This window comes from Synchiropus splendidus, chromosome 8, assembly GCF_027744825.2.
Source record: "Synchiropus splendidus isolate RoL2022-P1 chromosome 8, RoL_Sspl_1.0, whole genome shotgun sequence".
Taxonomy (NCBI): domain Eukaryota; kingdom Metazoa; phylum Chordata; class Actinopteri; order Syngnathiformes; family Callionymidae; genus Synchiropus; species Synchiropus splendidus.
In genome coordinates this window covers 26,069,728-26,093,194 of record NC_071341.1, presented here as the reverse complement: position 1 = coordinate 26,093,194, position 23,467 = coordinate 26,069,728, and the positions used below count along the sequence as shown (strand labels likewise).

At 47.5% G+C, this 23,467-nt stretch overlaps 1 protein-coding gene across 6 annotated transcripts; it reads left to right on the top strand.

Annotated features, from left to right (window-relative positions):
- The first annotated feature begins 1,972 nt into the window (after positions 1–1,972).
- Positions 1,973–23,361, top strand: sacs (sacsin molecular chaperone). Of its 6 annotated transcripts, XM_053872816.1 has the most exons (11): positions 1,973–2,289; positions 3,558–3,629; positions 3,846–3,954; positions 4,734–4,884; positions 6,202–6,292; positions 6,364–6,449; positions 6,568–6,679; positions 7,161–7,307; positions 7,385–8,864; positions 10,001–10,092; positions 11,095–23,361. In XM_053872816.1, the coding sequence occupies exons 3-11, from the start codon at positions 3,932–3,934 to the stop codon at positions 22,647–22,649; spliced, it is 13,737 nt and encodes a 4,578-aa protein (XP_053728791.1). In that variant the 5' UTR covers positions 1,973–2,289; positions 3,558–3,629; positions 3,846–3,931; the 3' UTR covers positions 22,650–23,361. The 6 variants fall into 6 exon arrangements, with proteins under 6 accessions (XP_053728791.1, XP_053728794.1, XP_053728795.1 ...); XM_053872819.1 differs by lacking the exon at positions 3,558–3,629; XM_053872817.1 differs by lacking the exon at positions 1,973–2,289 and having other exon boundaries at positions 2,582–3,629.
- The last annotated feature ends 106 nt before the right edge of the window (positions 23,362–23,467 follow it).

The window sequence follows — 23,467 nt, the reverse complement described above, 5'->3', positions numbered from 1 at the left end:
GTGCTGGGATTACATTACATATCCTTAATGAGACCCACAGTTACAGGGGTCTGGAGTCTAAATTCTCCAGTGCAACCTTTTCAGTGCAGTTTTTCTTCACTCAGTTATGTATGACACCACCACCTTATTTATTTATTGATTTATTCTATTGTCACCCAATTATTTGCAACCCATTTATTTCCAATATACGTATGGTATGTGTGATTTATTTCTGTTTGAAACACTTGACTGTGGTCTGACACTGTCATGACTTCCAATAACAAATATGTTGAATAATGTAAAATTAAAATGAAAAATATCTTTAAATCACCATCATGCAGGAAACACACGCACATCTGTGGGCTATAGTGTCAAAATAATATTTTAGCCTTGTACCCAGATGATGATGATGATTTCATGCCTAGTTTTTTTGTTTCTTGGTCCAGCAGGACCAGTGATGCTTTGCAGATGACATCAGGTCAGTCTGAGGGTGAGCTACAGGCAGTTTGGATGCTTCTGGCACTTGCGTCTCTAGAGAGTTTCACTGGAGAACTGAGGGCACCATTTAATTTTCACAGCTCTTATTAAAGATGTTGTTCACACCCACAGGGTCACACAAGGTCACAGCGGGGCAGCTCCGGGACGGAAGCCACTCGTGGGTTTAAGGCTCCACTCCAAGCTGAACTTCAGATAGCAGGAGGCCTCTGATCTGAAGAAGGTCCTGATGCTGGTGAGCAGTTCCAGGATTAGCCTGTCTCCATGAACTTGTGTCTGCCGGAGATAAGAGGGGTCACTGTCAAGTACGTCATTGTGCTGCTGGCTTCACACTGGCACATCAGTAGCGTACAGTAGAGCCTCCACATCTCCTGTCCGACCTCGACTCACTAATACACAGGATTTGTTAGGCAAAATGATATTTATGATTCGTCACAGGATGAACATTCGCAGTGATAAGAAAACTATCAGTCAACACTTCCATGAAAGAGGGAAAACATCTACTCTGAACTGAGGATCAGAGGGCGGAAGTTCAGCGCTGCAGTAAAAGTAGCCAAGTGCTGCTCGACATGTCCAGACATGTCCGCTATCAACTCTAGAAAATCACATCCTTCTCACTGAGAATATCCCGCACGTTTCTCTTCTTGTTTTCCCCCACACTTCAATGTCGTTTTACGATATTTTGATACCGTTAAAATGTTAATGATCATTAATAAATCATAATGTTACACAACATATTCCTCGCAATATATTATTATCTAGTGTTTCCACATATTCTATTTATAGTTATCATCCGTCTCCAGTTTAGGGTTCGTGCGTGACGGCCGCAGACGGGGACGTTCATCGCGTTATCCGAGGTTAAGAGTTCGATAAAGCAGCTGCAGCGCGAAGCTGCAGTGAAAACTGAACGTCTGGTTCCCCCTGCTGGAGGGATGATGTAGTGGCGGAAGTATTTCCATAGCTTCCAGTTGCTCAGATGGCGCACTCCGAATACTGCTGAATTGATAATAATTAATAAATTGACCTCTCAATGGAGCCTGTTTTCAAGCATATCTAAACTTTTATTACTCTTGGAATTGGCATTGCATAGATGTTTCTTCCCAAGAGCCACTGCTTTTGGGGCTTATCACACATATGAGCAGACAGAAGGTTTTGATTAATTTGGTGTGATATAAGAAGTATCATGTACGGAATGATATGTTTATAATTAATATAAAATGTTCTAACAATAAATACGTGGTTGAAATCAATGCATTTTTGTCATGTCACCCATTCGTTTAAAGACAAACTCGCCCCCACCTGACATCCTCACCTGGACTGTCTGACCTCATCTGACCTCGCCTCATCCACGGTCATCCATGGTTTGTATTTTTGAAAATGGGTTTGAATAACGGCCTTTAAAATGACATTCAAAATCCGAGTTGAAATGACGGTGATGGAGGGAAGGAGAAGAATGAGAGTCAGTCCTCTGGGCGAAGCTGCTGTGTCTTTAAGAGAGCTGCCTGTAAAAACTGCCCAAGATACCCACGACTGTTGGATGGAGCTCTCTGGCAGCCCGTCTGTTTGATCCCATGTTAAGAAGCCCAAGTGCAACAAGGCTGCTGATCAAGCCAGAGACGGATCTACAGTTCACTTGGTGGCCGGGCACAGGCTGCTTCCTGATGACTCTCCTCCTCCCTCTCCTCACTGCGGCAGGACGAGTTGGAGCTCGGAGGCGACACATCAGGAGCCTGCGATTATGCACCAGGATTCACCTCCAAAACACGCTCCCCTCTGACTTGTAGTCCGAAACCAACCTGACCTCGTGATACTCGGGTAAGTTGGACGATGTATGACGATGATATTTGACGCATCTATCTTCCTCTAATCGCTGATATTGTTGGTTACTGCTGCCATTATACGATCATTCAAACGAGTTAGTAAAAGAAAATTAAAAAAATATGCTTCGTAGAATCATTGACTTGATTCTTGAGGGAATGAGTTCACATTTTATGTCGAAATCAGAACATCGATCGATGTCATCATCGATGGTGAGCGACTCTCTAATTTGCATTAATAAATTGGATGTGATACTTTTTTTTTTTTTTTTTGCTTTTTTTGCCGTTGTTAAATATATATGTCCGCATATGCTGCAGTGTAGTGGCGGCCAAGAAATGCGTAACTACAAGTCCCATAATGCAACACAACGAAAGGCGACGTCATCGAGGACGACAAATCGAGTTTTCCAAGTTTTCATATATATGAATTTTTAAAAAGTAGATTTAATTTGTTATAAACGAGATTATTATTCATCAACGAAACATCTTTTGTAGTTTCAGTTTACCTGACCAATTCACTATAATGACTTCAAATCAGGGTCGGCACTTTTCTCCACAATAAACCCAAAAAACGAATTTAAATATGCGCGAGAATTATATGTTCTGATACATGTGTGACGCATATATGTGCTACTGTACCTCCAAAATAACAATGAAAGCAAGTCAACCACTGATGTTGGAGTTTCCCTTGAAAGAGTCTCACAGTTTAAACACTTGGTTTACTACCATGTCATTCTCGTGTATTTATCTACCCTGATTCATGCAGTTTGGTATCGCGCACAAAACCTACATGTGCTATTTTAAGAAAAGATGGAGGAACATTGATGCAAAGGGGTTTTGTGACTCACAGTTCGCCGACAACAGTCTGTTTATGATGTATTTCAGCGTCTATATTGTCCTTTATCGTGTGTAATTTAATATATTGAAGTCAGGCGAATGTGCATCAGTTTGAGGTACTGCGCATGTGCGAAGCAGAACTACCGCTCTCTCATATTCTCACCACTGTAATTCGGCATACTTACACGAAAGCAATGACAGGCACATATATAAGTACATAACGTAATTTTTGCGCCTACGTTTTTTGTTGACAGCTATAACAACGCGTGTTTAGTGGCGCTCGCGGGAGCTCGGGCGACGCGGAAGTGAGCGGCAGTGAACCATCTTGCTCCACCTGCTGAGCTTGTGCAGACTAATTCATTATTATTAGAACATCGCCTTTGAAGGAGTCCATGTGTTACACCAGCGGGGTCCTATTGTTTCCTGCAGGTAGTCGGACGGCGGTTGCCATGGGTCGTCTGTTTCTCGGGGCCGTCAACACAGCGCGTTGGAGCGATACAAGTGAGTGGTTCGGCTCGGATCACGCTCCTAAATAGGCTCGCAACACACCGGCCCACCGACGCGGAGCAGAAAGCTGGGGCGAAACACTCCCTCTGCATGTGCACCTTTTTCCCTGTCTACAGACTCACCGGTCGCTAAATACGGCGATGACAAGATGCCGTTTACGGTGCTCCGCAGGTCTCTTTAGGCGCATAACGGTTCCTCTCCTTGTGTCAGCCTTTCCTCGGGCGGAGCCTCCATGCGCCCGGTGCACGAGATAGTCCCACGGTTGAGCGTGTCCCGGGACCTGGAGCAGCGCACAGATGGCCCACAACCCACACCTCTGGTAAGAGTCTCGCTGAAATCTCAGCAAAGCCCCGCTTGAGCTGGTGACGCCTGATCAGTTTGAGCGTGTCCGCAGTGATGAAGCGGCTGATGAACTCTGCTGCGACTATTTACCGTAATTACCCTGGTGCATGGCAATGAGCTGGGATCCGATGTGTCATTTCGAGCAGTTCATTCGAGCTGTCGCGAGGAATTTGCTGATACAAGTCAACCGCGAACACAGTTGAAGATCATTTCACTAGTGCACAGAGGAAATAACGTGTGTCTCAATTACAATAGGTTTAAAAGGAACGAGGAGATAGTCTTTTTTCTTTTTGAATTCATTTAATCTAATGTATTGATACAAATGATATTATGACAGATGAAAGACTAAACTTTCATTATTATCACACTTATTCTGATTATCATTGTAAGATTTCGTGACCGGAGTCTGTAAGGTATTACATAAATAAAAGCATTATCAATTATTTGTTTTTATTTAAAAAAAAAAATTAATAATAATAATAAGAAGCTCTGGCTCTGTCTCATGTTTCCAGTGGATCAATGACACTTAGCTGAAACTCTAGCATGATACTTAGCCTGTCACTGAGCATCTGCCACGGTTCCACCCTAAAATATATTGGTAAAACTCTGGTCATATGTTTGGATGCCACAGTCATAGCATTATACCAACAGGAAATATCTCCCGAGATTCATGATGATTTGAAACATCATCCCGTTCTGGTCATGGTTTATTTTTATGAAGGTCTGAAAACAAATTTCCTGCCTGTATATTTCAAGGTTGCCGCGGGTGACGGTGAGGCACGACTACATCGGCCCCAGGTCTTTCCGGGTCTCTGCTGCCACCTCAGTTGGAGAAGTGAAGCAGCTACTTTATGAAGAGACAGACCTGCCAGTCAAAGAGCAACAGCTGACACACAACGGCAAGATGGTGTGTATTTGTTCTCTAAACGTTTGAAAGGATCTTCATTCATGTGTGGAGCATCACAACCAGGAAGCAAATCACTTTTTAGATGCCTTGACTGAAACATTTGAAGTTGACGTTATTCTTTGTCACCTTCTATATATAGTTCTGTTCCATGGGTCAGTCATGTCCAATCAGAAGCATGATGATAACACAGAGGGGCGCGTTGTGCGGTCCATGGCGGCTGATGGTTGCCAGCTGCAGGAACCGTCCTGGTGTAATGGTCCCGTGTTCGGGTGACAGTCCAAAACTCTTCCACTGTCTGTCAGGCTTTAAGTCCAGACTCTGACGTGTACGTCTCCTCTACTGGAACTCAAGGTTGATTCCCACGATAGTGTGGACCTTCACAGATGCTGTGCTGCGACGTGGTGAGCTTCTCTCTGCAGGGATCTGTGGTGGTCGCCTCAGTTCAGGGCCGCTTGACCTCGTGTCTTGGGGCTCATATGAGTGAGAGAAGCAGGTGGTCCGAGCTTGGCAGCCCCCCCCACCTGATCCTACATGCAAAAATAAGTGGAACGTAATCCCACACAGCTCTGTGTTGTTATGATTATTTCAGAGGGCATTGTGTGATGTGAGAGTAGCGTCCGGCTAATGCTGATCAGGGAGCTGTGACTCAGTTAAATCCAGTTCACTGATTTTTTATTCCCAAATTTCAAACAAAAAACCCACATTATTTGAAGAGGAAGCTGTGAGCTGAAGCTATAATGAATGTATACAGTCCACCCTCAGAACGGCTGAATCTATATATTGAAACGTGAGCCACAATAATGTAGAGGATCCTTCATTTGAAACTTCCTGCTGCTGCCCCAGAATACCAATGTGAGAAGTGAGGTACGAGCAGAAGAGGTTTCCAGTGTTGCTGCTGTGAAAGCTGTCTGAGCAGAGCGCCGTGCAGCAGCAGTGGCTGGCAGCGTGTTCGCGTGAGAGAACTGCTGAGAGCAGAGGATCGCCGAGTCACCTTGACATGTCCGGCACCAGCAGCTGGATCCACTGTGGAGCCTCGGCCTCCCTGCTTCATCGATTCTCACAAGTCATTTAAGCTTTTGGCAGAAACTGATGACCTGCGAGAACAAGAGGGGGGTTCAGGTGTCGGGCCGTGATTTGTGGAACATATTCAGCAAAGATTAAATCCAGGATTTGTTCTGTTGTTGATGCTCTGTGATGACTTCAGTTAGTGGGAAGCAAAACATTGCTACTATTTTGGTGTGAAAAGCAGTTCTAACTTTGTGTGTCAAAATGTTTTCTTTAAAAACATTCCATTTCTCAAACTCATTGCCTTTGCAGCTCCACGACCGGACAGTGGTTGGGTCGCTGGCGGCCCCAGGAAGTCCTGAAATATCAGTGACTCTGGAGGGGCGGGGTCTCAGAGGAGGAGGTCGGATTGACTCACCTGCAGATCTTAAATGTCTCTCCAGCATTAGTAAGGAAGTGCAACTACCTTTCCAGGGAGATTTGGACAAACTACGCCGCCGCTGGTGGAGTTCCTGAAGGACATTCTCAGGAGGTACCCGGAAGGTGGTCAAATTCTGAAGGTGAACCTTGTTCTCACAATGAGCTCCAAGCTTGTACCTGTCATGACAGAACACAACAGTTTGGGATCAGATTTTTGAGAAGCATCTTCACATTCTGTTTCCTGTGTTTGCTGGACAGGAGCTGATCCAGAACGCAGAGGACGCCGGGGCCACTGAAGTCAAGTTCATGTTCGATGAGACAGAGTTCGGGGTGGAGTCCCTGTGGTCACCTGACATGGCTCAGCATCAAGGTGAGTTCTTAGTGAGCGCTTCAGCTCTGCGATCAGGGTTGATCTGCAGGTCAGAAGATCAAGCCGCCGTCGCCCAACACACAGGCCTTTGTCCTTCTTAAGATCCTGACGCAGCTGCTCTCAGCTGAGCCTTCACTCTTGGTCAATACAACACAACCCTTGGTTTTCAAAACATGTTTGTTAAATGTCTGAAAGTCTCAGTTATGTAATATATCCTGTGTTAATGATGCCAGATTTTGAAACCTTACAAATGACCCAAAACAGAACAATATTTTAACCAATTATTTTTGCCTTTTTTCCTCCCGAGTCAAAGCGACCTGAAGACAACATTAGGTTTAGTGATGTCAGATGGAAAAGCTCAGGAAGAGAAAGCAGTCGTCCAACCATGTGTTGATTCCTCCATCACAAGGCACCAGTTTGTCTTACTGAAGCTGTGAGCTTGTCACTTTGTTCAAGGCTAACATGGACTCGTGTGTCGCAGGACCGGCTTTGTATGTCTACAACGACGCGGTCTTCACCGCTGAGGACTGGAATGGCATCCAGGAGATTGCAAGGAGCAGAAAGAGAGACGACCCTCTGAAAATTGGACGATTTGGGATCGGATTTAACTCTGTCTACCACATTTCGGGTACGGCCCAGCTAAAGCCCTGCCTTCTTACAAATATCTTGAATATTTTTTGACTGCTGTTTTCTTTGCTCCCTCAGATGTGCCCAGTATTTTCAGTGGGGATCAGATTGCCATGTTGGACCCTCACCAGACGCTGTTTGGAGTGAATGAGTCTGGCCAGTGCTGGAACCTGAGGACAGACATGAAGGAGATCTCAGAGCTGGCGGATCAGTTTGCTCCGTATGTTGGACTCTTTGGCATTTCTGAGGAAACGATGAGGAGTGGTAGCTTTCCTGGGACCTTGTTCCGCTTCCCGCTCCGGATGTCTCCCACGCAGCTCAGCAGCAACATCTACAACAAAGAAAAGATCTTGGAGCTGTTTGAGTCTTTCAAAGCCGACGCAGATACAGTTCTGCTCTTCCTGAAGAGCGTCGCCAGGATCTCGCTGCACCTGCGCGAGTCTGACGGCACTGAACGGATGCTGTTCCAGGTGACGGCCCACGCGAATCCCGACGACAAGCTAGAGAGGCCCAACTCGCTGAAGACGCTGGGCAAGGCCATCGACCGTTACAACAACTGTGTTCTCAGCTCTGCCATCACGTGCGTCACCTACCAGGTCAGCGTGGAGACTCAGGATGAAACCACGAGAGACGCTCAGAGGACCACCTGGCTGGTCTGCAACGGAGTCGGAGGCCGAGGAATGTGCACGCAGTTAGACTCTCTTGCCGATGACTTGAGGTTCATGCCCTGCGTTGGCATCGCGCTGCCGCTCACGCCGCTTCACGCCGAAGACAAAAGTGATTTCTCAGGTCGAGCTTTTTGCTTTCTTCCCCTCCCCCCCGGAGAGGAGAGCGAAACAGGACTCCCCGTCCATGTCAGTGGCTTCTTCGGCCTCACGGACAACCGCCGCAGTATCAAGTGGCGCGAGGTGGACCAGTGGAGGGACCCGGCCGCCGTGTGGAACGAGCTGCTGATGCTCAACGTCATCCCGCAGGCCTACAGCGCGCTCATCAGCGACGCCATCCGAAGGGTGCAAACAAAAAAGGACCAAGACTTCGTTTTGTGCCCTGAGGGGACCTACGCTGCCTGGCCGGAGCCGCGGCGAGTCAGGTCCCGCTGGAAACCAGCCCTTCAGCCACTTTTCCACCTCCTGCTCCAGCAAGCCGTCATCTACTCCCTCGCTGAGAGTTGGGTGAAGGCGGAGCAGGCGGTGTTTTCCGACCTGGACGGCGATGACGACACTTCGGAGACGGTCATCAACTACCTCCAATGCTCAGGACTGCAGCTGGCCAAGGTGCCTGCTGCTGTGGACTCGGTGCTGGAGGCCTACATGACTCCCGAAGGCACCGAGGCGAGGAGGGTGACGCCTGCCTTGCTGAGGCAGGTGATCAGGAAACACAAACACAGAGGCTCTGCGCAGGAGAAGCTGCGGCTGCTGGAGTTTGTGCTGAGTGACAGCAACTACAGTGATCTGATCGGGCTGGAGCTGCTGCCGCTGCAAGATGAGACTTTCACAGCCTTTTCATCGTCCGTGACGGAGAAGGACGCCATATATATTGCCTCTGAAGAGTTCTGCAGGTCAGATTTAAAGCACGATATTGCCCAGTTGTTATTTATTATTAAGCACGGATTAATGTCTTGGAGACTGGGCGTCCAAAGCCACGCCCTCAGGACATAACCCCACCCCCAGCACATTCCCCTCCAGACACGCCGCGTCCACGACTGACTTTACAACTTGCTTGGTAAAAAAAACAAGCTGTAAACATCTGTTTGTACAAAAATAACTTTTTATTAAAACAAACATCTGAGTCAAATAAGAAACGTTAACAGAGATGAACTCACTGGCTGTTGCCACCGTAACACTTTCAGATGCAGGAGTCTCCTGGGCAGCTGTTTTACTCAGCTGACTCTGATTCATTAAAAAAACAAACAAAAAAAGACATGTTTTTATAATGATTATTTTCCTTACCACGAGCTAAATGTCTACAGTTTTGTCCAACTTTTATATGTTTATGCAAAACTCACACATTTAAACATTCATTCATTCAAACAAAATATATATGAAGGCTTGACTTTTGATTAAGTAAATAGAACCAGGTACAGGTAGCAGGTACTTAGTTTATTAACAGTTTAAATGTGTTTGCCAGTCTGAAGTGTAACAAAGGAGGATCTGATTTCTTACGCAAGACTTTGGTCATGGGGAGTCGACCTAACTGTAACAGACGTAGTGATTGTTTGGAAGCATTATACTGTCCATAATAGCTGCCTTGGACAAGGACCGTCTTTGGCAGTGGTCTGTTGGTGCACGTGGACGTTGAAGGTTGCTCACTCTCACGTATGGCTTCATGCTGCTGCAGCTCACGCGCTTTTCTGATCTAAAGTGGCTTTCCAAACTTTGTAGTACACAGCAAACGAAGCTTCACTGTGACTGAAGTGTGTTGTTATTCATTTGACTAGTTTCAAAGTTGCCAGGTGACATTGCTAGTGCTTTGCTACTAAGCTAACAGCCGCCGTGGTCAGAGCGCTGTGGTTCCAGCAGCCACGTCGGGGAACTTGTGCCGTGAGCCATAGAGGTTGTTTGATTGATTTGTGTTTCTATGAACTTGGTGCTTATGCGCTGACTCTCCCTTTTTTAAGCTCATGCTGTCTGTTGCTTCTGCTTAAAACTGTGCTACATTCTAGCAGTTTCTGTTCAACGGTTTCTGCCTCCACAGGTCCTTATACCCAGGACTGGAAGGCCGCTTTGTGTTGGAGACCATCAAACCCTCAGTGATGGAGACATTGAAGACTGCTGCCAAAAGCAGAGGTAACTCAAAACCTTGAATATTCCAATGCTCGTAGAATTCATCCAATATCTGAAACATGTCGCAGAAGGGGAGAGTTTAGCACAAGTCGGAAACATCGTATTGACGATAACATGACACCTCTTGACTTGCATTACAGTGCAACAGTATCTTTGGGGGTGTTCAGGTAGGTACGCTGACGTCTGCTCAGTATTGCTCCATCTGAATCTGTGCATGGGAGCTAAGGAGCACGTATCTAAGGACTAACAACTCTAGCTCACGATATACAGCACTAACTGGCCGTGTGGCGCTGTTGTGGGTCCAAGTCTTGAAGAGGGTTTCCAACCATTGAATGACAATTCTAATGAATTCATTTGATCGTTGTGGAGTGAAGGTATTGCTCATTTTAATGTGTGCGTTTGTGAACTTGTCACTCAAACACGTCGTCTACTCACTGAGCCCTGAAGAGGAGCACTGTTTCCTATAACAGCTGATCTAAACTGTATGTTTGTGTCGTACGTTTTCACCTGACATTCTTTCCCATATGCTCCTGACAGTGCTCTGCTCTATAATGCTTGGATTTGATCAAACATGTCAGTGACACCTCACATCATTTTTAGACCGAGAGCTCTGAAACACTTCCCGCTACCCCAGAGTAGCACAGGATTGAGTTACACTGAGTGACCGCAACAAGACTCGTATTTAGACCCTGTACCTGCCTTTTTGACCTTGGAGAGTTGGCAGGAGGAAACCCACACCAGCACAGCCATATCATAGACACGCTGGACAGAAAGGACCCTGGTTCACCTCTGACCCGGGGTCAGTCAGGGTCATCTAGTGAGGCTGCAGTACCACGTTATTATTAAATAAAATCTGAACATATGCCATAACCTGATACATTCTACAGCATTACCATGTCAGCTAGCTCTTGTGGAAACACGGTCGGAGCCTTGTGGTGTGCAGCATTTGACCGTGCTGTGTTGAGTCAGCGAGCTTGACCATGGAAATGTCTGTCTTTCCAACAGGACGACCCTGCACACAACTGCAAGTGCTGAACCCTGAACGCTCAGCGCGACTCATCAAGGAGGTTCTCTCAACAGCTTGGCCAGCTAGAGACTTCATCGTTCAATGGGAACCTGGAAACAGAGAGTTAAGGCATCCGACGATTTATTGGCTGAAGGCCATTTGGAAGCATCTGTACATACATTTTGCTGAAAGCTTGAGCACCTTTGAAGACTTGCCTTTGATCCCACTGGTGCCACTCGAGGAAAACATGGATAAAGTCCAGCTGCTGCGTCTTAAAACTCCATCCCCCATCGTTCTTGTGAATGAAGAACAGACCCCTCTTCCTACAAACCTTCTTGACATCATGGAACGTCTTGGTGCAGTCGTCATGAAAAGGCTGGATTCATGTTTGCTGCATCCACTTCTCAAGAATTACATTCATGCTGCGTCGCCCAATTCACTGCTGCAGATTATGAGTCGCTTACCAACGCAGCGTTTGGCGAGCCACGTCTCGGCTTTCTCGGTCAAAGAAAAGCTTGCCCTCAGACGCTTCCTCTCAGGCCTATCCAGCGTCTCAGAAAAGGAGAAGCACACCTTGCTGGAGCTTTCCATCTTTGAGAAAATCGGGAGCCACCCTGAAGGTACCTCTGCATTTACATCACTGAGGGGCGCCAGAGCCTTACATCACCAGGCAAAGTATCCACCGGACGTAAAGCTATCCCAAACCATTGTCGGTTCTTCTGATGAGGAGTCCATTCGCCTGATCAAGTTGCTACATGTGGAGCAAGTGAAGACAACTGAATGTGTAAAGCTCATTCTCCAGGATATTGAGCGAGGATTTTATACGACGGACGAGGTTTCCCAAATAACGCTCTGGGCCCTGAGGCACCTAAGCTTTCTGAAGAGTGAAAACCCAAACGTGGTTGGATGGCTCGCTGCTCTCAAATTCATTCAGATGCCGTGTGGAAAGCTGGTCACAGCGTCGGAGCTCTTCGATCCGGAGCTGAAGATTCTCCAGAACTTATTTTACATGGAAGAAGAAAGCAGATTTCCTTCAAGTGCATTCACTTCCTCCCCCGACATCCTTCACTCACTGAGACAGCTGGGCCTGAGAAACGAAGTCCAGCTGAGTGAAAAAGATGTCCTTCAGGTGGCTAAGAAGATTGAGGAGTTGCAAGGCAGCAGCAAACCCCACTGGGAACCCATCATTGAGAAAGCCAAAACACTGCTGCAGATCCTCAACAAACAGACCAAGCTGGTGAAGTCCTCCGCTGCCCAAGCGTCCTTGCTCAAATGGAAATGGGTTCCTGCCTGCAAAGAAAGACCACCGACGTATCCCAAATCTCTTGCCTGGGTCGGGGACTCTTTAAATATTTGCTCCTTGTCTGACATGTGCGATATATCCCATGCTGTGCTGGTTGGCTCGTCCGTTGCTGTGGTCCAACACACATCTGCAGGTATGAAGAAGGCGTTGAAGCTAACGGCGGTGCCACATGTGGATCAAGTGCTCCAGCATCTCAAGGCAGTCAATGACTGGCATAAGTCTCAAGCGTTCAACACAGAGGACTGGTATCAGTTCCAGCAGATCCTGTTTGAGATCTACAACTTCATGCAAGCCCACCTGGAGGAGGCGAGAGAAGCCATGAAATCCTTACCCTTCGAGTGGGTTTGGACCGGGAAGACGTTCGCCTCGCCGGGCAAAACGGTCCTCAAACCCCTCCCTGACCTGGACCTACAGCCTTACCTTCACTCCCTTCCTAAGACCATGAGAAAGTTCCATAAACTCTTCAAGTCCAGTGGTTCGGTGGAAGAAGTCGCACCCAGCCATGTGTTTGAAGTCATCAGTACTATCCAAGAAAACTGTACCAAGGAAGTCACAAAGGAGGACAGCAAACGTGACGTCTTGATTTTGATCAACTCCCTGAGGTGGCTTTACAAAAACCAAATCCAAGTGGAGACTGACATGCATGTGCCTATTTACTGCTACAAGGATCCAAACAAGCTCTCAATGAAACCTATTCATGAATGCACGTACTGTGACATCAAGGTGGATGACCTGAATGACTTGCTTGAAGACTCTTCAGAGCCCATCATTTTGGTCCATGACGACATTCCCATGAAAACTGCAGAGTGGCTGAAAGTTCCGTGCTTGAGCACCAGGCTGATAAACCCGGAGAACCTGGGCTTTGAGCAGTCTGGACAACGTGAACCCCTGACTGTGCGAATCAAGAACATTCTGGAGGAGTATCCTTCTGTGGCCGATATTTTTAAGGAACTGCTGCAGAATGCCGACGACGCAAGTGCAACAGAATGCAGCTTCCTGATTGACATGAGAAAGAACACGGACATCAGAGAGAACCTTCTTGACCCCGGGATGATGGCATGTCACGGCCCCTCGCTCTGGTCTTTTAACAACTCTGTATTTACAGACACGGACTTCCTGAACATCACAAGGTTGGGGGGCTCTGTAAAGCGGAGCGAAGCTGACAAAGTGGGGAAGTTTGGCTTGGGTTTCAACTCAGTTTACCACATCACAGATATTCCCATCATCATGAGCAGGGAATTCATGATCATGTTTGATCCCAACATCAACCACATCAGCAAGCACATTCGAGACCAGTCCAACCCCGGCATCAAAATCAACTGGAGCAAGCAACAGAAAAGGTTGAGAAAATTCCCAAACCAATTCAAGCCTTTCATCAACGTATTCAACTGCCAGCTCCCTCTCGCCCAAGATTTGCCCTACAAATACGACGGCACGCTCTTCCGACTCCCCTTCAGAACAGAGCACGAGGCGTCCGTCAGTGAACTCAGCAGCCTGTACTACAACACAACTGACATCTATTCCCTCGTGGATGAGTTCAGCATTTGTGGCCACCGGTTCATTCTGTTCACCCAGCATGTTGGATGTATGGTCCTGAAATACCTGAAATTTGAGGAAGCCAACCCAGCTGGAGCACAAGATGTTGTCACAATCAACAAAAGCGTTTGGTCCTCCAAAGCCTCGTACGGGCCGCTCAGCATCCTCAAGTCTGCAGCAAAGGTGATGAAGAAGGTGTCAAGCACCAACAAGATTCCTGCCGATGTGCCCAAGTCAGGCTGCATCATCCGTGTGGTGGTGGAGGAGTTCCACAATGTTTTCAAGCGAATTGTTGACCTTCACTCCCCACTCTTCAGAGGCTCAGAGGAAGACCCAAACCAGTACTTTGAAATGGCAGCCAAAGGTGTTCAGACTCGAAGACTAACTGACGAAATGCCACAAAAAGCAGTCGAGACCACCAACTGGCTTATTTGCTCCTGCATGGATGTAAACGAAGCGCTGAAGTTTTCCCTGAGTGAGAGTGGAAAGCGGCTGGGACTTGTGCCGTGTGGAGGAGTGGCTGTTCTTCTTACAGAGGAAGACAGCCGGAAGTGGATGGTGAAGGCCACCCCTAACCCCATCGGTGAGGTGTTTTGTTACCTGCCTCTCCGGATCAAAACAGGTCTGCCAGTCCACATTAATGGCTGTTTTGCTGTCACCTCAAACCGAAAAGAGATTTGGAAGACTGACACCAAAGGGCAGTGGAATTCAGTGTTCATGAGACACGTGATTGTTCAAGCCTATCTAGCAGCTCTCTCCATGCTCCGTGCAATGGCTGAAAGTGGCGAATTACATGACTACTGCTACTACGCGGCATGGCCCGATCCAAGTCAGGTGCACGATGACTTCACGTTGGTCAGCCAGGGTGTCTACCAAGAGATCGCAAAAGGAGGGGACAGTGAGCAGGCCAGGGTTTTTTCAGACGGTAAAACCTGGGTCTCCATCAAACATGTCAGGTTTCTCGACGATGCCTTGCTGTGTAGACCAGATATTGGATCAGCGTCTTTCAAGATCTTCCTGAAATACCTGAAGAGTGGTTCACATGATCTCTGCGCTGTCGAGCTTCCGGAGTGGGTGAAGGAAGGCTTCGACGACGCCGGCTGCAAGGCCAAACTAATGGAAAACACCCTGACAGAGAGGCAGTTTTTCTCAGACATCTTTTTCCCTCACATCCAGGAAATTGATCAAGAGCTTCGGGACCCCCTGATGCATTACGTCCTGAATGAAAAACTCGATGAGTTCTCCTTCATTCTCAGAGAAACTCCCTGCATTCCGTGTTCTGGGCCCCGGAAGGAGTTGGTGTTACCGTCCAGATTAATTCACCCAGAGGGAAGAGTGGCCAAACTGTACAACACTGAAGACGGCAGGTTTCCCGAGGGAACGGCAAGAGACTACTTAAATCCGGTTTGCCTTGTGAAGCTGGTACAGTTGGGCATGGTAAAGGACGATCTCTCATGGGAAGATTTGAGTGAACGTGCCAAATCTGTTGCTGGGCTTAATGAAAATGACCACATGGCTGCATGTTTTCGCAGTAGCATACTGCTCAGTCTCATAGATGAAAAGCTGAAGATGAAAGACCCTCCTCCTGCCGAGCTCCTGGAGGAGTTAGAGGAAATTAAGTTCCTTCCCTTTCTTACCAGACCTGCTGGTTTTTCACTCCCCTGGTATGGAAACAACTTTTCCCCGGCTACGATGTTTTGTGCAAGAGACCTCTTTACGACTGAACATCAAGACACGGTGTGTCTAATGAAGGCAATCCTGAATGAGAACTCCCCTTCGTTTAAAGGCTGCGGCGCGGCGTCCTTAGCCGTGAAAGACTGTCTCGGTCTTATAAAGAAGCCTTCGGTTCTGCTTGTGATCAGCCAACTGAAAAAACTGTCGCAGTCATTCGACGGTGTCACGATGTATCAAGAAAATATTACAAATGCCTGTTACAAGTTTCTGCACGAAGAGATGCTGCAAGATGAGGATGCAAAGGCGCAAATCACAGAGCGACTTCGAGAGTTCAATTCAGTCTTAGTGGAAAACACGTACGTCAATCCTTCTAAAGTTGCCTTCCATCTGAACTTTGACGCCGCTCCACACCTTTACCAGCTCCCTAACAAGTACAGAAACAGCTGTTGTGAGCTTTTCCAAACAGTTGGAGTAAAGGCCAGTTTCTCAGTGGAAAACTTTTCAGAGGTTCTTGGATTTGTCAAACAAGAATGTGGAAGAAGGGGTCTTTCAGAGGAGAATTTCCAGCTGTGTCGCAGAATCATCAGTGAGGGAATATGGAGCTTAATCCGAGACAAAACCCAAGACTTTTGCCTTGAAAACTACAGCGGGATTCTGCTGCCAGATTCCAACCTGACTTTGCTGCCGTCAAACTCGCTGTGCTACAATGACTGCCCCTGGATCAAAGTGAGGGACGGTTCCGTAAAATACTGCCATGCCGATATTCCGAGAGAGGTTGCAGTGAAACTGGGAGCAGTTCCAAAGCGCCACAAAGCACTGGAGCGATATGCGTCCAATATCTGTTTCACTCAACTCGGAAGTGAGTTTGGCCAAAAAGAAAAACTGACAAGCAGAATCAAGAGCATCCTGAACGCCTATCCGTCGGAGAAGGAGATGCTGAAAGAGCTGCTTCAAAATGCAGATGACGCTAAAGCTACTGAGATATATTTTGTCTTCGACGCCAGGACTCATCCTGCAGACAGAATATTTGATGATAAATGGGTTCCAATGCAAGGTCCAGCTCTCTGCGTGTACAACAATCAGCCTTTCACAGAGGACGATGTTAGAGGTATACAGAACCTTGGAAGGGGGACGAAAGAGGCCAATCCAGGGAAAACTGGTCAGTATGGCATTGGATTCAACTCTGTTTACCACATCACTGACTGTCCCTCCTTCATATCAAACAATGACATCTTGTGCATCTTTGACCCCCACGCGCAGTACGCGCCTGGAGCAACTTCCACAAGCCCTGGGAGGATGTTCAGAGATCTGGACTCTGACTTCCGATCTCAGTTTTCCGATGTTCTGAATCTGTACTTAGGAGGACATTTCAAGTTAGAGAGAAGCACAATGTTTCGGTTTCCCATTCGCTCCAAAGACATGGCAAAAACATCAGAAATCAGTTCAGTGCCTGCCTCAGACCGAATGGTTCAAAGCCTTCTTGATAAGCTCAAAACCGATGGTGCGGAGCTTCTGATGTTCCTGAACCACATGGAAAAAATATCAATCTGTGAAATTGAAACCGCAACAGGAGAGCTTAAAGTGCTCTACTCTGTCACAGCGAAGATATCGGACGGCGATCGGTTAAAACGCAAACAGTTCCACGCATCGGTCATCGACAGCGTGACCAAAAAGAAGCCCCTGACATCGATCCCAGTTCAGCAAATCACCTACACGATGGATATTGGCGACACCGACGGGAATTTGACGACGTGGATGATCTGCAACAGATCTGGCTTTCCCAACATGGAGAAAGTCTCCAAAAGTGTCATCTCTGCCCACAAGAACGAAGACATAACCCTGTTTCCCAGAGGAGGGGTGGCTGCTTGCGTCAGTCACAACTACAGAAAGCCTCACCGAGCCTTCTGCTTTTTACCTCTGGCACTAGAGACGGGCCTTCCCTTTCATGTCAACGGGCACTTTGTCTTGGATTCTGCACGAAGAAACCTGTGGAGAGACGACAACGGCGTGGGGGTCAGGAGTGACTGGAACAACAATCTGATGACGTCGTTGATCGCTCCTGCATGTGTGGAGTTGTTACTCCAGGTCAAGAGGCGAAGCTTCCCAGGTCCAGACCCCACCATGAGTGTCATACAAGGAACCCCACTTCATGTTGTTAAAGACACCTTGAGAAAGTTTCTGTCTTTCTTCCCTGCGAACCGGTTGGACGTGCAGCCAGACTGGTACTGTCTGGTGAAAGCAGTGTACAGCTGTGTTCATGCTGACTTGAAGAGAGTGATACCGGTGGTCAGGGCGCCACATCCAGAGAACTCCGAAATGCACTCGGTGAACTCAGTCATTTACATCTCCTGGGTGAACACCTCCACCGCCGGCAAAGGCAGGGCCTATTTCGACAACCTGCTCCAAGATGAGCTGCAGCATCTGAAAAACATAGAATACAATATGACCTCAAGAAAGTCTGTGGCTGAAAATGTTTACCGACTAAAAACATTGCTGCTAGATATCGGGTTTAATCTTGTTCATAGCTGTGATGAGACCGCAAATATCTACCTGTGTCTGGAAGACGCAGGGATACCCGTCAGCTATGTGACGCCAAGCGATGTCCGCACCTTCCTTCACACATTCTCCTCGTCAGACACCTCCTGTCATGTCGGAAAGCTTCCATGCCGCCTTCCACAGTCAAACTACAAACTTGTTCATCACCTGAAGCTCATGGTTGACTACTGTTTTAAGGACATAGAAGAGGACACAACAGTCATCGACGGCTTGCCTCTTCTGATCACCATGGACAACATGCTTCAGGTTTTTGACTCCAAGAGGCCAAAGTTTTTAACCACGCACCATGAGCTGATCTCACAGAGAAAGGAAATGTTCATGAACACAATGTACATCAAGTACAGCAACATCCTGCTGAAGACAGGAGCTGCCAAGGTCTTCGATATCAGCGGCTTTGGTGAACTGCTGGGATCAGTTCTGCCGCGAGAGTATCGGACGAAGATCCCTGTGAGGTGGCGAGAAACCTTCGCCAGTGAGTCCTGGTTGAAAAATGTTTGGACCTTTGTCAGCGAGAACGTGGCTTTCAAGGAAGATCAAGTGGAGATGAAACCCACTTTTGACACAGTGCTGGACATCCTGAAGGACTGGGCCTTGATACCCGGGATAAAGTTCATGGCGAGGGACAAACTCATCGTCCCTGAGCATGATGTGCTTTTGCCTCTAAGCTTATTGAACATAGCCATATTCCCTCAAGGCCAGAACGACAAGGTGTTCCATACCCTAATGAAAGCAGGATGCATCCAACTGTCGGTCAACAAGATATGTGTCAAAGAGAATCCAATCCTGCAGTTTCTCGCCCAACACACTGCCAACATTGAAAATCCATCGAGCGTCTTAACAGCCCTTGAGTACATGATTCAGACCTCCACAATGAAAACAGCAAACCTGACTGACAAAGACTTTGAAGCTCTCCTGCTGTACTTCAACTCCAACCTCGCAGTCCTGACGCAACAAGACGCAAGGACCATCAAACTCCTCCCATGCTTTAAATTAGTAAGTGGGAAGTATGTTGGCATCGCTGCTTATGGAACAAACTACGTCCTTGCGAAAAGCATTCCAACTGCTGACATCGACAAATGGGCTCACACAACGTCATTTGCCTTCCTGCTTGACAATCCGCAGCTTCGAGACCTGTACAACTTTCTTGGCTGTGTTCCCATCGATGATTTGGAATTGTACTTCCATCACCTCCTTCCCAAGTTTGACAACCTTTCCCATGATGCCAAAACTGAGCATGTGGTCTATTTGAAAGAGAGGCTTTTGTCAATTGAGGAGCCAGGTACAATGAAGGAGCAGCTGTTTGAAAAACTGAAGGGACTGGCTTTTATCTATGACCAGTCCAACAGACTGAGGCCAGCCAAGTTCTTCTTTGACGAAACGGAGAAGGTGTTTGAAGTTATGCTGCCAGCAAAGTCATTCATACCGAGCGACTTTTTTAAGAAAGTGGAACAAGTTTCAAAGCCCAAAAATGGCACGCTCTCTCTCGCCTCATGGATAACCTTTCTGAGAAATATTGGTTTAAAACATGAAGTGTCCCAGCAGCAGGTTCTCCAGTTTGCGAAGGAGGTTAGTATCAAATCACAAACAGAGTCCTGGACCAAAGACAAGTTGCAAAATGTCGTTGAGGTTCTCTTGAATCATATTTTCAACGAGAGGACAGACCTTTTCTCGGGTTCTTTTCTCAAAGAGCTCTCAATGGTACCGTTCCTGTGTCCTGAACGAGCCCCTAAAGAGCTGATTAAGCTGCATTCGCAGTACCAAGAGTCGGGTGGCACTCTTCCACTTATTCGTTTCAGTGGGTCCCAAGTCAATCCCAAATTCAAACAGACGGATGTGATTCACTTGCTCTGGACTGCTTGTCCGATTCTGCCCGAAAAAGCGACACCATCGAGCATCAGCGACCAGAAGTGCAGTCCACTTCCTGGACAGGAGCAACTGGACCAAGTGATGGAAATGTTGGGTGTGAATCTAGATCCACCGTTAGAGAAGGTCATCAACAACTGCAGAAATATATGCAACATTTCCAGTCCTGACGACGAGATGGTTAAAACCAGGAACAAAGTTCTGAGGTCCACGTATGAGTTCCTGAATGCAGAAAAACGGGAGTTTCGTCATCAGCTTCGGGGCGTGGCCTTTGTCATGGTGGAGGATGGATGGAAACTGCTGAAACCTGAAGAGGTTGTCATCAATTTGGATAATGAGTCTGACTTCAAGCCATACTTGTACAAGCTACCTCTTGAGCTTGGTACCTTTCACCAGCTCTTTAAACTGCTGGGTACAGAGGACGTCGTTTCCACAAAACAATACGTGGAGGTGCTCTGGCGAATTTTTAGAATCTCAGAAGGAAAGCACCTGGACCCAAATGAAATGAGAACTGTGAAAAGAGTGGTTTCTGGACTGTTCAAGTCCCTTCACAATGAGCCAGTGGAAATCCGCAAAGACCTTGAAAGCCTCCGAGATTTGTCCTTTTACCTGCCAAGTCACGATGGTCGCTTAGCAAAGTCCAGCAGCTTGGTGTTTGATGACGCCCCGCACTACAAGAGCCGGATTCAGGGTAACATTGGGGTTCAGATGCTGGTGGACATGAGCCAGTGCTACCTAGGCAAAGACCACGCCTTCCACACGAAGCTGATCATGCTGCTTCCACAGAAACTGAGGCCAAAACTCTTGAGCAGCCTCCTTGAGGAACAGCTTGATGAAGACTCTCCGAAAATGTGCCAGTTTGGGGCTTTGTGTTCGCTCCAGGGTCGCCTCCAGCTTCTGCTGTCGTCTGAGCAGTTCATCACAGGACTCATAAGAATCATGAAACACGAAAACGACAATGCCTATCTGGTAAACGAAGAGAAAGCCATTCGTCTTTGCAAAGCTCTCTGTGAAGGGCTCAAGGTCTCTTGTTTCGAGAAGCTGCAAACGACGCTGAGAGTCAAAGGATGCAGTCCGATCGCGCACAGCCGCAGTGAAACGCTCGCCTTCCTCAAGAGGTACGGCACGGCTGTCATTCACCTCTACATCCAACATTCCGACAGCAAGGACATTAATTTCTTGTTGGCCCTTGCTATGACGCTGAAATCTGCCACTGACAATTTGATATCGGACACCTCCTACCTTATCGCCATGTTGGGCTGCAATGACATCTACAGGATCACAGAGAAGTTGGACAATCTCGGAGTAAAATACGACGCCACTGAACCTTCAAAACTGGAGTTGCCGCTCCCTGGAACCCCGATTCCAGCCGAGATACATCACACCCTGCTCATGGATCCAACCAATGTGTTTTATCCGGGCGAATATGTCGGGTATCTGGTGGACTCTGAAGGCGGCGACATATACGGCTCCTATCAGCCCACTTACACGTACGCCATTATCGTTCAGGAGGTCGACAGAGAGGGAGAAGAAACCACCACTTTTCTCGGAAAGTGCTTCCAGATTGACATCGGTTACAGCGAGTACAAAATAGTCAGCTCCCTTGACCTGTACAAATTCTCAAGGCAGGATGAAAGTAGTCATGTGCGAGACACCAGCGCTCCATCCACTCCCACCAGTCCAGAGTGCCGGACTTCAGCTCAACAAACTCTTCCTCCTCTCTTCATGAATAAAGAAAAGCATAGGCCATCTCAGCAAAACCAGACGCCCAAAAAGCTCAAGCTCACTGCCTTGCCCGATATCTTGAAAGAAGTGACCTTGGTGGTGGAGCAAGCGTGGAAGCTTAATGACACAGAGAGGAAGAAGATCATGCGGCGTCTGTACTTGAAATGGCACCCGGACAAGAATGCCGAGAATCTGGAAATTGCCACTGAAGTCTTCAAGCACCTGCAGAACGAGATCAACAGGATGGAAAAGCAGTCTTTGGATCAGCAGAACATGGACAGAGCCTCGCGCAGGTCCTACTCCTCCTCATCAGCACGTTTCCAGTCAGAGAAGTTCTCATTCCAAAGGTTCTACTCCTCGTGGAACCAAGAAGCAACGAGCCACAAGTCAGAGAGGCAACAGTTTCGGGAGCATCACAGCAGCTACGCTGGCTCGTCGCACTCGCAGCGCTTCTTCGTGCCCCCGACTTTCAAGACGGTTGGGAACCCGGTGGAAGCTCGGCGGTGGCTCAGACAGGCCAGGGCCAACTACTCTGCCGCCAGAAACGATCTGCATAAAAATGCCAACGAATGGGTCTGCTTCAAATGCTACCTTGCTACCAAACTGGCGCTGATCGCGGCGGACTACGCCGTGAGAGGAAAGTCGGATAAAGACGTGAAACCCACTGCTCTCGCCCAGAAAGTGGAAGAGTACAGCTCCCAGCTGTCGGGACTGGCCAGCGATGTCCAGATCCTGGACGGATACGGCGTGGACAGCCTGCGAACTCGCTACCCCGACCTCCTGCCCTTCCCTCAGATCCCCAACGACAGATTTACCTCGGAGGTGGCCATGAGGGTGATGGAATGTACCGCACGGATCATCATCAAGCTGGAGACCTTTGTCCAGCAGAAAATATAAGGTTGCCATGTCAGCTGCCGCTTCCAGCTTGTGCTCGGATCACTATATATGCTGCCTCGCGGGCTCTGGGATCTGCTGTACATAGAGATGCCTCAGCAATAGCTTTTGTTTACCAAAGTCTCCTTTATTGAGTTACGTTAGACACAATGCTGCTTTTTTACTTGATTTTTTTATAAAAGGTATTTAAAGAAAATGTATATTTTACATGCTGAGTGTCCTTAATGATTGTGCTTTGAGAACGGGCAACTTCTCCCCTGGTATTAACTGTTAGACATATGCAAGTCAAGGGCATCATTTTTATATTTAAGTCTTTTTTCAATTAACGGTTCTTTCTCACTATAAGTCAGTTGTTTATGAGCACTTTTTGGAAAGCAGTAGCTTAGAGGAATTGCACTGTAAAGTACAACACTTTTTTAAGCGCCATGTTGTGCTGAAGCTGCTCATGAAGCTGGATGGTCGTCTGCGAAGCGCTTTTGTTTCAAGCCATCAGCTCAACAGGCGTGGTCTTTTCTGCCACTGGGTGGAGCCATGTGACAGACGCACATACTGTACATGTTATTTTCCAGGTACATGTCATGATGGAGGTGAAAAGCCATGCAACCTTTTTTATGTGCTCTGTGCCATTAGAATGTCTGTAGAAAGCCTCCGCAAGTACTTGGTTTTGTTTTGTCCTGGCAAATGTGTACATAAGATACTGAATTAAAATGTGAACATTTGGAGACAAAAGAAACTTGACTGCCTTCAGACTCCCTTCAGCTGAGAACAGATAGATAGACAGACAGATAGATAGATAGATAAAGAGATAGATAGACAGACAG